Source organism: Oxyura jamaicensis, chromosome 1, assembly GCF_011077185.1.
Source record: "Oxyura jamaicensis isolate SHBP4307 breed ruddy duck chromosome 1, BPBGC_Ojam_1.0, whole genome shotgun sequence".
In the NCBI taxonomy this organism is placed as follows: domain Eukaryota; kingdom Metazoa; phylum Chordata; class Aves; order Anseriformes; family Anatidae; genus Oxyura; species Oxyura jamaicensis.
Genome location: NC_048893.1, coordinates 116,408,041 through 116,420,155, shown reverse-complemented (window position 1 = coordinate 116,420,155; position 12,115 = coordinate 116,408,041). Strand labels below are relative to the sequence as shown.

Sequence of the window (12,115 nt, the reverse complement as noted above, 5' to 3'; positions counted from 1 at the left end):
GTAAAAAAAAAAAAAAAAAAAAAAAAAAAAAAAAAAAAACATGATTTAGAGGTTAGGTGAGCTTCTGTCCTGCCTCACTCTACAGGCTTGGATTCAGTATGGTCTCTCAATAAACCGTAAATATTAATACACGTTTCAAATGCACCCTGCTGCACATCACAGTTTTGACTGTAGGCAACATATATTTGTAGCTCAAATACTTCTGGGCACAAATGTGACCTATTTTGATAATAGCCTACAGTTGTTTGACCCAGTTTTTATCACTAAGTGAAACCTAAAGTATAAACTGTAATTTTATTTTTTTTATTTAAATCACTAGGTTTACACTAATGATTAACTTAGCTGCTCCATTTTAAAACATGTTAAATGCTGAGGTCTAGGGACTGGTCTTACAAACTACAATTTCCCAAACACTTAAAGCAGATGGTGCGAGATATTCTGCATTTTTTTCTCAAGAAAAGCTGCCATTGAAACCAATGGGAACTTTCCCTGAGAAAGCACTGCAAGAGCAAAACTTTGAAGGACCCTGCAAAGTCATGGTGTGTGGGATACTGTGTGATCCATGGGAACCATGAGAGGACACTTGGCATTTAATGTAAATCATAACTCCTCTCAGCATTCCTAGAATTTCAGAAAATTGCTGCCAGATCTCAGTAGCCTATTATTTATTGGTGGCTTTAGAACCATCATGTTGACAAAAGCTAGTGAAAACTTTGAGATGAAAAACAAAACAGAGATGGCATTAACATAGCTCTCAGATGAATTCTAGATGTGCTCTAAATTAATAAGTGGATGAGTATTTTATGTACCAAAACATCAGATTTTGGACACAGTGAAAAATATTAACAAATTTGTATTCAATTCAGTGAACAGTTTTGGCCTTAAACTTATTAAAAGTGCTCATACTTTTTATTTTATTTTTACAATATTTAGTGACCCTAAAGAAACAAAGGAAAGCACCTTTACTTTGGGTTCAAACTACTCATTTTTGGGGGTAAGAAAAGTATCAGACTTGTATTTTATCAAGCTAAAAAATAAAGAATGCATGGGCTTTGTTTATACCTTATTTTCTAACCCGTTCAGCTCGGCTAGCAAACTGAAAAATAATTTATTTGCTCAGCTGTAATTCCGAGCAGGGCTGAGCACGGCTCTGAAATGGGCAGCAGTGGGGGGCTGCACAGCTGTGTGTTCAGTCCCCACTGTGTGCCTGGGTCTACCTGTCACACTGAGCGGTGCTGTGGGGAAAGGAAAGACAGGCAGCAAGAGCACAGCCCCTGTAAATGCAGTTCTGGGCCAAAAGAACAATTTACAGTCAGACATTGCTGGGAAACCACGACAGTGTGAACCAGGTAATACCTTCTTAAAGCTGAGCAAGAGCAGGGGCTCACTGTGCGTACAGGTGCAGGGAGGACAGCAAAGCTGCTTCAGCACTATTTTATTTAGCTGATATTCCCATTTCTCATTTCACGGCCATACCAAGGGTTTGTTGGAGCGTGTATCAAATACCAGGGGGGAAGCAGGAGGGGCACATGACACACAATTAACCTCACTGAGTACTTTCCATGTTTTACCTCAGAAAGTAGAGCTAAACTGGAATACATTTGGAAGCCCTTATTCGAGTATGACTGTTGCTGATGCTAATGGCAGTTCTACTGAAATCTGCAAGCAAGCCCACCTGCTGTTTTGGTACCTACAGCATTTCCTAGGAGCAGCTGAGGATACAGTACAACACACCAAAAAGGCCTCAGCTTTTGGTCTAAATGTGCTTTGTCTGAATTTCTGCTAGGCTGCCCATTAATACATTTTGTCTGCATTGAAAAAACCTATCAGCTGTGATACAAAACATCCTAAGTGATTTTCCGCTCTTTCCTGATTCATCATCAGAAATTCTAGCAAATAAATCTAAACGTGCACTTTTTGTCAGGCCAATAACTCTCAACACAAGTCTTAAAGCTAGAAAATATTTTCCCCTTATTTATTTTTATGGAGTATCTGTTTCCAAAGTGATTGGATTTTTTCTTTTCCTCCTCCTCTAGGCTGTCATGGTTTCCCTGCTGACGGATTACTCACCACAGCTACAAAAGCCTACATTTTGATGCTTGGATTCCAGCCAAAAGAAGAAATGGCAGAATATTCTGGTCCGCAAATAGGTCTATCTCCTTCAGAAAGGATCGAGGCAATGAATGATTCTTTAATAAAACTGTGTGGTTAGCTCTGCTGAAGTATGTAATATTGCATTACATTTGTGAAAATGTTTGAGACAATAAACGCCAGTGCAAAAGCTGCTTCTTGTCTAGAGCCTCTAAGCTGTGTACCTTTTCTAATCACTGAAAAATTTCCCATGCTGTTCTTTAATGATTGGCTCTACCAGCATCAGAGGCATATTATAGTATTTTTTTTTTCATTCTTTCTTTCTTTTTCTATTTACTTTGTAGCTCTGTTAGAACTAGCATTGTGTAGTATGTCAGACATAAACTTCTCCCAAAACTGATCCACTTAATTGCTGATCTGAGGGAGGGTGAGCAGACCAGCGATGCTTTACTGTTGGCCTTGGTTGCCCACGCTTCCTGGGTGCCCGGGCTGCTGTTTCTGTCCTCCAGCTAACCTCCAAATCCTCTACTGTACGACACTGGAAATATAGAGACCCTGAGAGCATTATCTTCCTCCGTGACATTCCTGTGGGCTGGCACAGGAGGATACTGCTGCCGAACCGGAGCGGAGCAGCTTCCACAGAGTTGGATGCAGAGAGATGCGGCTGGAAAGAATCAGTTCATTCTTTGTCCATCTACCCCAGATCTTCACTCCCTAAACTGAATTTTGGCTAAAGAAGCAAGTTTTCCAACTCTATTTTTCTAAGCAAAAGCAAGGGGCAGATGATGGCATTGTGTACAGCTCCTTTGTGGAAAGAACTTCTTTCATTTCATCTGGTGCTGTAACTTGGTGTACATTTCAGCTAATTCCTCTCAGCACTGAATAGATTCATGACGCTTGTAGTTTTTAGGACGGCTGGATGTGTGTGTATTTCAGCTAAAGCTCTGTGCACTATTAAAAACCACCGTCTTTGTTGTCGCTAATTAGTTTCAAGAATATGTCAGTGGGTTTCCTACTGTAATACTTGAACAACGTCTGTGACTTTTTAAAAATCTGCAAATTGGTTTCCATTTTCTGATCAGCTGCAAAACATTATTTAATTAATTTCAAAATTGGAATTCACTGCTGGGCCACACATAACACCAAAATGAAAATAAAAGTACATTTGTTTATCTTATAATTGATTCATGGTTTTTGCAAGCATTTGTGTGTCTTTTGTTAAAATTAACATTTTCCATCAGTACACTACAAGTGTTTCAGCAAGTCAGTGATCACCGACACTTCAGCAGAAATCTTGCTGCAGAAAGAATGGAGGAGTAGGGTATTTTCTGGAAATCAATATTTTACTTTACAATTTATCGTATGTGGAAAAATGCATGTAATACAGTATATATCTGGTTGTGGTAGATCCTGCTTTGTGAATCGGGTTCCAGTTCAGCCAGACACTTAAAACTGTGTTTGGTCCTTTTGGAACCAGTGAACTATGCCAAGGGCTTAGGCTGTCGATATCCTTCCTAACCTGATTTTAGTGCTGAGAGTAAGACAACTGGTTTGGCCAGTCCTCTCATGAAAAAATATTAGTATCAGTTTAATTGTGTTGACTAATATGCTATCAGCGAAGTCTGGCAGATTTAAAATAACAGAATTGTTTTTGTTACATGTTTCTCAGTGAGCAGATTAAGAATTATCTTCTACCCTTTCGCTTCTCTGTGCTCTGATTAGAGCTAATATGCATCTAGGTTATCACAGACTCTTTTTATACTTAGGAATCCGAGCCGGATGCCAGACATCTGAATCCCCTTGACATTTTTAAAACATGTGGATAGAACTGCTGCATAGCACATGAGCCATGGAGCCCAGCATTTCCAGTGGGTTAATTTCATGTGACTCTATTCCTCTGTGACGATCGACAGGAAAGGATGACAGTCCTTGTAGTCCTTGATCTGCCTCGGACAAACTACTCACACCATCAGCTATTCTGATAATTTTTTGGAAGTACTGGGTGGACTCAGGGCTCGCTAGACATTTCCGCACGTGCAGTACACGGTCTGTGTGCTGGGAGCCCGGCACATCCCTGCAGGTCAGAGTTACTGAACACGTGCAGGCTGTCTGCACGGCGCCTGCTGAGCAGATCTGACACTTCCTGGAGGCGCTGGGTTGGTACCAAATAGGCGCGTGCGTTTCTGCTGCGGGGACCCAGAAATACGGCGCCCTTAAGGCTTCTTGTTCTGCCTGAAGGGACGTGCGCTGCTTTCCCTGACACCAGAACAGCTCTGTGAGGCTTTAATCCACCTGCGCAGGTTAATCGTTCTGGGACTGCGGCGTGGTAGCTGCGGTAGCGTGCAAGGCGCCGTTATTATGCCGTCCAGACTTCTGAATTCATTACTCGAATTTACAAGAGATGACTGCAAATGCAGTGTGTAAAGGAAACAGCAATAATGTGGAAATATTTTGTAGGGGAAAAAAAAAAAGTTATCAGCATTCAAAAGGCTTAACACAAATGCATAACAGGTAGCAGTCACTAATAGCTTACAGTGTTTTTCATTACATTTATTATGCTTTAATCAGTAGAAGAACTGTTTTCATTGATGAGTGCACTTGAAGAATAGGCTTTTTCTTTTTTTCTTTTTTCTTTTTCTTTTTCTTTTTTCCTGTGTTCTCTTTTACATACACTGATGCCACACTGCACAGAAACAGCAGGCCTGCAGAAAGAATTTACAAATGATCAATATCTCAAAGAATACGAGGGACAGTAAGCTTAGAAAGGACTCAGTAGGGATCTTGGACAATGAGGAGGAAACAAAGAAATGCAGGAATTCTGAAACAGAATGAAGTATTTTCTTTGCGCTAGTTTACATCAGAAATGAGAATGAAAACAAAATCTATAGTGGACTTATTTTCTGGTAGCAGAAGCAGTCACCTGTGAGAAGCTGAGTTGCTAAAAGGAAAATACGGGAATAACTAGATGCATTAAATAGCAAGGAGCCACCCAGGTTTGGGTGCATGAAGTCCTCCAGAACTCCCGAAACTATGTTTACCCCTCATTAAAAAAAAAAAAAAAAGCCAGAGTTAGCCAAAACCATTTCACAGCCTTTCAAATCCAGTAAGAAAGGGAGGAGGAGCTGCACGAAGGTCTGAGCAATGCACAGAGATGATTGTTCAGTTTGGGGAGAGCTTCCCCGGCTGGGCCGAAGCATCTCGAGCTTAGTTTTGTTTTCCAGGAATGTGTAATACTGGTGGAAAGGCTGAAAAACACTTTTCTGCTTGCAGAGGGAAAGGTTTCTTCTTTCTTCTGGGTTTCCCATTACTCAGTTAATCACTCGGTTAATGTATTGAGCAAATAAACAGTGCTTTTTTTGATTATTTTGCCAGGGCTATTTAATCAGCTGCTTTTCAAACGCAGAGCCCAGAATTTCTGGGTCTTGCCCAAGGTTACGTGTACAGAGACACTTCATAAGCCACAATAAACATTTTATTCAGCCCGGCATTTGCTATCATGACTAATGGGCTACAGCTATTTGCAAGGCGATTTGGTTCTTACACAATCTTGTTACCAACTCTTTGAAGAAATCCCAAACCTTTGTGGCCTCTGTAAATGCTGATGATCCCTTCCATGCCTGTGTGTGTGTGTGGAGGATTTTCTCTAGGGGCAAGCAACCCGAGGTGACTCCATTCAGAAAGCAGATCTTTCACAACCACAGTCAAAGCATCGTCTGATGCTGCCAAACGCCTTGGAAAGCTCCTTGTGGTCTGTGTTGTATGTCAGAGGACTATTGAATTCTGCTGCTCTCTAATGGGCCTGTTTTAAGGGGATTGGCACCCGTGCAAAGCAGGCTGTAACACAAACATAATATATCCAGAAAGAGGAACAAGCACCGAAGTTTCTGCCTTCGTTGGTCAAAGTTACTTCGTTTAGCCGAGGCTTAAGCTGTGAGGAATCACAGCAACAGCTGGGAAAGAGTACTGCAGAGTGGACAGGGCAGGTGCTTAGTGATTTAGTTCATTGGAAGGAGAAAGCTAAACTGCTCGCTCACACAGGCTGTGGGACTTCACAGGTCCCTCTCCAGGTCAAAGCCATCAAGTTCAGCGGTGTCTCACCTGCCTGACTTTGGTCTTCTCCAGCATCTTCATCCAAAACGCCCAGCCTGTGTCCAGCTGGGAGGTGGATGCCCAGCCCCTCCATGCCCCCAGGATCTCTGCCCAGCATTGTGGTGCTGGGCCCCCACCTGCTGCAGCCTTGGCAAGGCAGGTTTGTGTCTGTTTTATGAACCTGCTGGTGTGGGGCACCCCATGGACCCGCAGGCGGGGCCTTATGCATTCTCCTGATGGACAAGAGCATGCTGGAATTGATATCACCCGGGGGATATTTGCTTGCTGTGGGAATTTAACTAATTGAAAAGAAATGTCTCCCAGCCCTGCAAAATCCTCGTGTGAGTCATCGGCAGGCTCTCAAGCCCCACTTCGCAGCTCAGATTTCTGATTTAAACCCTGGAGTGGTTTCGGGGGATTTCCGAGCACCAGGAAAACACCCTGCTCCCCTGGGTGTTTGTCCCCCTCAGGCAGCCTGGCGGGCTCCTCAGGGCACGGCCACCTCTGATGGGAGCAGGGGCAGGGACCACGGAGGGACTGGGGGCACTTTAGGCTCAGACTGACTTCAGACAATAAAATGTCTTAGTCCTGATCCAGCCATACCTAACACACTTCACGTGTCAGTCAACCACCAGAGGCATATAAACCTGTAACACGGAGTTTCTGATAGTACAGCCTACACGGAGAGAGCCTCCAGATCCCTCTCTCTTATTCTTCTGTGCTGTGACAAAACCGGGTCTTTTTTCAAGTCCATTTATAACCCTAAATTTCAGGCGTTTTGCAAAATTACAATGCCCCTATGTTTCACTTTAAATTACTTACACATTCATGCAATCGGAAAAAATTTTAAAAGTGCAGCCAAGTAATTTGATTTTGAGAAGTGCTCCGGAGGAGACAGGGGTAGACACATATAATTTGTCTCCTACCAGCTTTATGAGTCCCCCTCTCACAGGAAAGCCAACAATTCCATCCAGAAATAATTCCATTAGACATGAAATATCAGAGCTGTGAATCACCGGGCATTTCAGAGCATCACTTCACAGCAGGAGAGCAGCTGAAAACTGCACCGGAGACAGGAGTTTAATTCTTATTGTAGCACCAGGGAGGAAAACGCAATCAAAAACAGCTATAGGAAGTTGCGGTACAGCAGAACTATCTATTTTACCAGCCGTTCCTGGGAGAAAGAAACCAGGAGATTATAGTTATTCTTCTAACAGTACTGTAGATTTAGCCAGGGTAGTAACTAGGACTCTCAAGACTGCAATCAAGGGCTCTGAACAACGTGTTCAACAACTCCTCGGCAGGACTGCATTGTAGGGATCACGCACATGTTGCTTTTAGGCATCCACATAACAGGAGGATAACTGGTCCCACCGAGGGAAAGCTTTCCTGGTGCTCCGAGAGGGCAGTAAGACCAATCGGAGGTGTGTAAGACAGAAAGGATCCTGAACTGTGTGGGCAGTGAGCTGTTAATACTCAGAGCCACAACGGATTCTCGTACTCTTCCCTCTAGCTGAGCTGGACAGAAGAGCACGCGTGCTTATTTTGAACATCGTACATGGCAAGTGGCAATAATTTATAGGCACGGGACCTGGCCTTCAAGGGAAATAAATTCACAGAAATTGCATGGACCTCAGCACTCAGCATCTCTGAAAGCCAGCACATACTGCCTGTCCCCAGATTGCTGGTACCTGTGTAAGACAGGTGTCAAGGCTACTGTAAAAAAGAAAGATCTTCTGTAGCTTTTGGACAGTCTCCAAAAGAGGTAGCTGGTGAGGCTGTCCTGTTTTTCAACTCGTTGATGGAGAACCATTACTCAGTAAGATGTCTGGATGCCAAATACCACGATGGAGAGAGAGAACATATATTATGGTGGTTGTTTGCAGAAGCGAACACAGGAGCAGGAGCACGCTTAACCATGAATGCTCTGGGAAAATGGGTGGCAGGTTTTTAGCTTAGTTGTGCCTCTCAGGATCAAAGCACTTTGTCAAGGCAGCTTTACAAGACAGAGCTCAGTCTTTTGTTAGGATTTTTTTTATTTTTCTCCAAGTTGGTTTTGCTTCTGAAGTAAATAAAAAATCACAGAATCACAGAGGCTGGTTAGGGACCCCTGGAGGCCACCTGCTCCAAACCCTGCCCAGGATGGGCCACCCAGAGCAGGGTGCCCAGGGCCATGTCCAGGTGGCTTTGGAGATCCCCAAGGAGGAGACCCCACAGCTCTTTGGGCAGCCTGTGCCAGGGCTCCTCACCCGCACAGCACAGAAGTGCTGCCCGGTGCACAGAGGGAGCCTCCTGGGCTCCAGCTTGTGCCCACTGCCTCCTGTCCTGACACAGGGCACCACTGAGATGAGCCTCGCTCCTTCCTCTCTGCACCCTCCCTTCAGGCAAGTTTGACACTGAGGTCTTTGACAGGGCACTGTCCTGTAGCCAGGATTCTCTTTCAGTTTTCCAGACACCCAGAATTATCAAAACTGCTGGAGAAAATGGACTGGCTGTTCCTCCTCTGCCTGTTCCTGTCTCTAAGTACCAACATCCCAATTCATCTCTCAGCTTCCCAGCACCCAGGAGTGCAATACAGTGTGGAACAAAAGGCTCAAGTGAGAGATATAAAACAACAACAACAACAACAAAAGCTTTAAAAAAGCCAATACAAAGTGTTAGTCCGTTTATGTTACATATTGTCTGTAACCACAAAAAGAACGTTGTGTCCTCAGATGAAAACTGAGGAGCAATGCCCATCTGGTCTCTGAATGCCGTTTTGCATTCAAGGTGGTTGGTGGTAATCGGCAAGTGACTTGAGACGCTCCAACCATTTATTTAAAAATTGCTGTGCACTAATCCAGGCAGAGATCTCAAAGGTGTGAGCAGTGTGACCTATCAAGCGTGTGCATAAGTGTAGAAAAAGGGATGATCCGGAGAACTGCTGTGTAAGCACTGAAATGATGCATGGTCTTGCTAGAAATGTGTTGAGTTTGAAAAGTCTGCACAAAAATAAATAAGAGAGGGAAAATTCAGTGGTTCCCACCTTCCCCCTAACAAATAAATCACAAAGGCTCTCCATGCCTCCCTTGAGATACTTATTTGCTCTGCTCTACCCCCCAGCCACAATGAAAGGGGCTTTTCTTCCACTCAGACTGACCTTTGGCAAACATTTCCTTTTCAATTAAGATCTGAAATCTGCTCTGGCTGGAGACAGCGGGGAGAGGGCTCTCTAAAGCCATTCACACAAGAGTCAGGACAGAGAATAATTACCCACATTCATAAGGTTAATTCCAGTCTAGACTAAGGCAGAGAGATGCCATCTAGAGATCTCCATAGGAGAAAGATATGCTTGTCTTTCTGGACTCTCTCGTCTCTCTGTGCTGCCTGCCTACTAGGTAGTATGGATATTTCTCTCACGGACTGTTGAGCAATTACCGAGCATGAGGCTTGCTTTCCGCATGTCCTTATCAGTTCTGTAACCAGTGCGAGGCTCCCGGGAACGAGGCTTTGACTGTGGCTTGACCTGGCACACTGGGGTGAATGGGAAGTCTCCCACAGACAGCAGCAGTGTTTGGCCCTGGGGAGGTTGTTGCCCGAGTGAAGTGAGGAAAAATTATTAAAAACATACATCAACAACTTGCTCCCTGCAAACTTATAGGTGAAGCCTAGAGTGACGATACACGAGCTCAATAAGAAGGGCTAGGGTAGCCCGCAGAGGTAAAAGAAAAACATCGGTCATTTTAGGAATTTCAGTGGACTGCACCAGGCAGAGCGGATGGATGTCATGGTCCTGTCCAGCCTACGTTCTCCAGACATCTTTGCAAATTCTTGCTAAGGGGACAACATTGTAGGTCCTTTTCTCTCTGTGTGCTTCCTTTCAAACAGCAGCCTATGTGAGTGGGTTTGTGCCCGGCATGTCCTTGGTCAGCCACACTACAGCAAGCAAACCACTGACCTGAAACTGGCGAAGTGGCATGCCATGCTGGAAAGCTTGGGTTTTCACAGTGCAGTTACCTTGGTTTCATGGCACGGCCATGTCAGGACAATTATACTAATCATGGTGTCACCTCCGGAGCAGTTTAAGGATATCATAAAAGCTTGGCTTGTGAGGAGAAATAGCATCCGTCAAGCCAGGACTCTTACCCACAAAACTTAAATCCTCTCTTCTGCTCCTGTGAAATGGGAAAAACTGGCCCAGTGCTCATGCATTTCTTGGAGGATGGTACACATTCTAGATGCCACTGCTTCTTTTCCAACAACTAGCCCACATCTTCCTTAGGTCTTAAGCCTCCTAGCTGGATTTGGTGCCATCCATTTTATACCGCTTGCTGAACTTGTTTATTTCTTTGGCTTTGACAATTCTGCCTTCATCAAGATCTCTTTCTGTTTCTTTGGTTATTCCTTCAATGCTTCTAAACCATCTTCTGTTCTTCTCCCTTCTTCTTCTGAAAGGAGAATCTTGTCGCACATTGGTCACCTTCTCTGCATCTTAACCCTGCCTATTCTTACGTGCTTATAAGAGCCACTCATGAGCCTAGAAGTCATGTTATTAGGCTGTAACCTCAATATACTTCGTATCTTTCTCCCCTTCCTTTAGTTGTCACCAGCCATTGGTAGCTCTTCTCATCTTTCTGCTCCAGTGTAGGATGGATTCCTACAGCCTGAGTTACTTGCTGTGCCCCACATGGTATTTGCAATTGTCCCTTGTGGCAGAAATTTATGAATACTTCCTCCTCTTGGCATTCCTAGTGTCAAAGCCACTTAACCTACTGCATGTGCGCTGATAAAGCGATTTCCTTTCCTGTCCTATCCCTTCCTGCTGCTGTCTTCATTATAACTACATCAAGCACAAATATTCTCTGTTCGCTTTCCAGGCCTCTGTTTACTTACTTTAATGCCTTGTTGATTTGCATCCTCTGCTGTGCCAGAAATTTCAGCCTCATTTGCCTGGATATCTAGTTTACCAATGACTATCTGCATGCTTTCTTCATCGGGGAAGGGAGGCCCTTCAGATACTAGTCTTTAAAATTTGCACCTGAACATTTTGCCAGGCATTTTCCTTTTTATTGTGTTGCCAATACAACCCTGTCCATTAAGCAAGATTGTGCAGTCGGAAGAGGAAATAAAAAGACCCATTCTGGGTGTTGTTTTGTGCTGTTGTTGTTCACGTGTGTGTGACCTTACTATTTATGGTTTTTGCATGATCTGTTTGAACAGGACCAAAGTATGCAAGGAAGAGGCAGTGTGAGCAGTCGCATAAAGAGCTGGACAGTGACATGGGAACCTGGCCTTGATTCCAGCTCTGCCACTGCTTCAGCATGCTTCAAAAAGTTACCTGCTCCTGCCTCAGTTTCCCAATCTTTGAAATAGGAATAATTTTGTCTGATTACAATGTGCTTTGAGACCGAGTGATAAAACGCCCTGCATGATAACCACACAGTGTTGTTTTTCCTGTCCAATTCTTTCTCATTATCTGTCACACCAACTGTTTTCATCTGCTTCTAAATTGGATCATCAGCATCTGAAGGAATCGCACCTTTTCCACAGTGTGCTGGTGGAGGCGTCTCAGGGCTCCCTAACTTCCAGGTACTAATGCAGCACAAACAATTACATTAAAAGCACCTCTCCCGGAGCTATGGACAACACTACAAAGGGGAGTGCTAAGTGTCTGCACTATACAACGCGGATCTAAAGCAATTTCTCGTGACATTTTATAGTCTGACGGTTGCCTCAAAGAGACCCCATATGGGATGTAAATTGCATGTGTTGCTGCCATATGCTCGGGGAAGCAAGATCCATTTGTTCTTTTAGAATAGAGAAGCCTGCTGAATTAAAACAAGAAATCAGATACACATCATGTTCGTCCCTGCTTGTGTTTGGGCTGTAGCATTCTTTATTCCTTTTCTCTTGAGCACTGCATAAAGCTCTGTTTGGTGTAGCTGAGCTTCTATCG

The 12,115-nt window shown here is 43.9% G+C and overlaps 1 protein-coding gene across 1 annotated transcript in view; it reads left to right on the top strand.

Moving 5' to 3' along the window:
- Positions 1 to 2,405, top strand: part of OTC (ornithine carbamoyltransferase) — a 29,934-nt gene extending 27,529 nt beyond the window's left edge. The window contains exon 10 of the mRNA XM_035344355.1: positions 2,037 to 2,405. Coding sequence (XP_035200246.1) covers positions 2,037 to 2,096 — 60 coding nt within the window. The 3' untranslated portion in view covers positions 2,097 to 2,405. The remainder of the gene's footprint in view (positions 1 to 2,036) is intronic.
- The last annotated feature ends 9,710 nt before the right edge of the window (positions 2,406 to 12,115 follow it).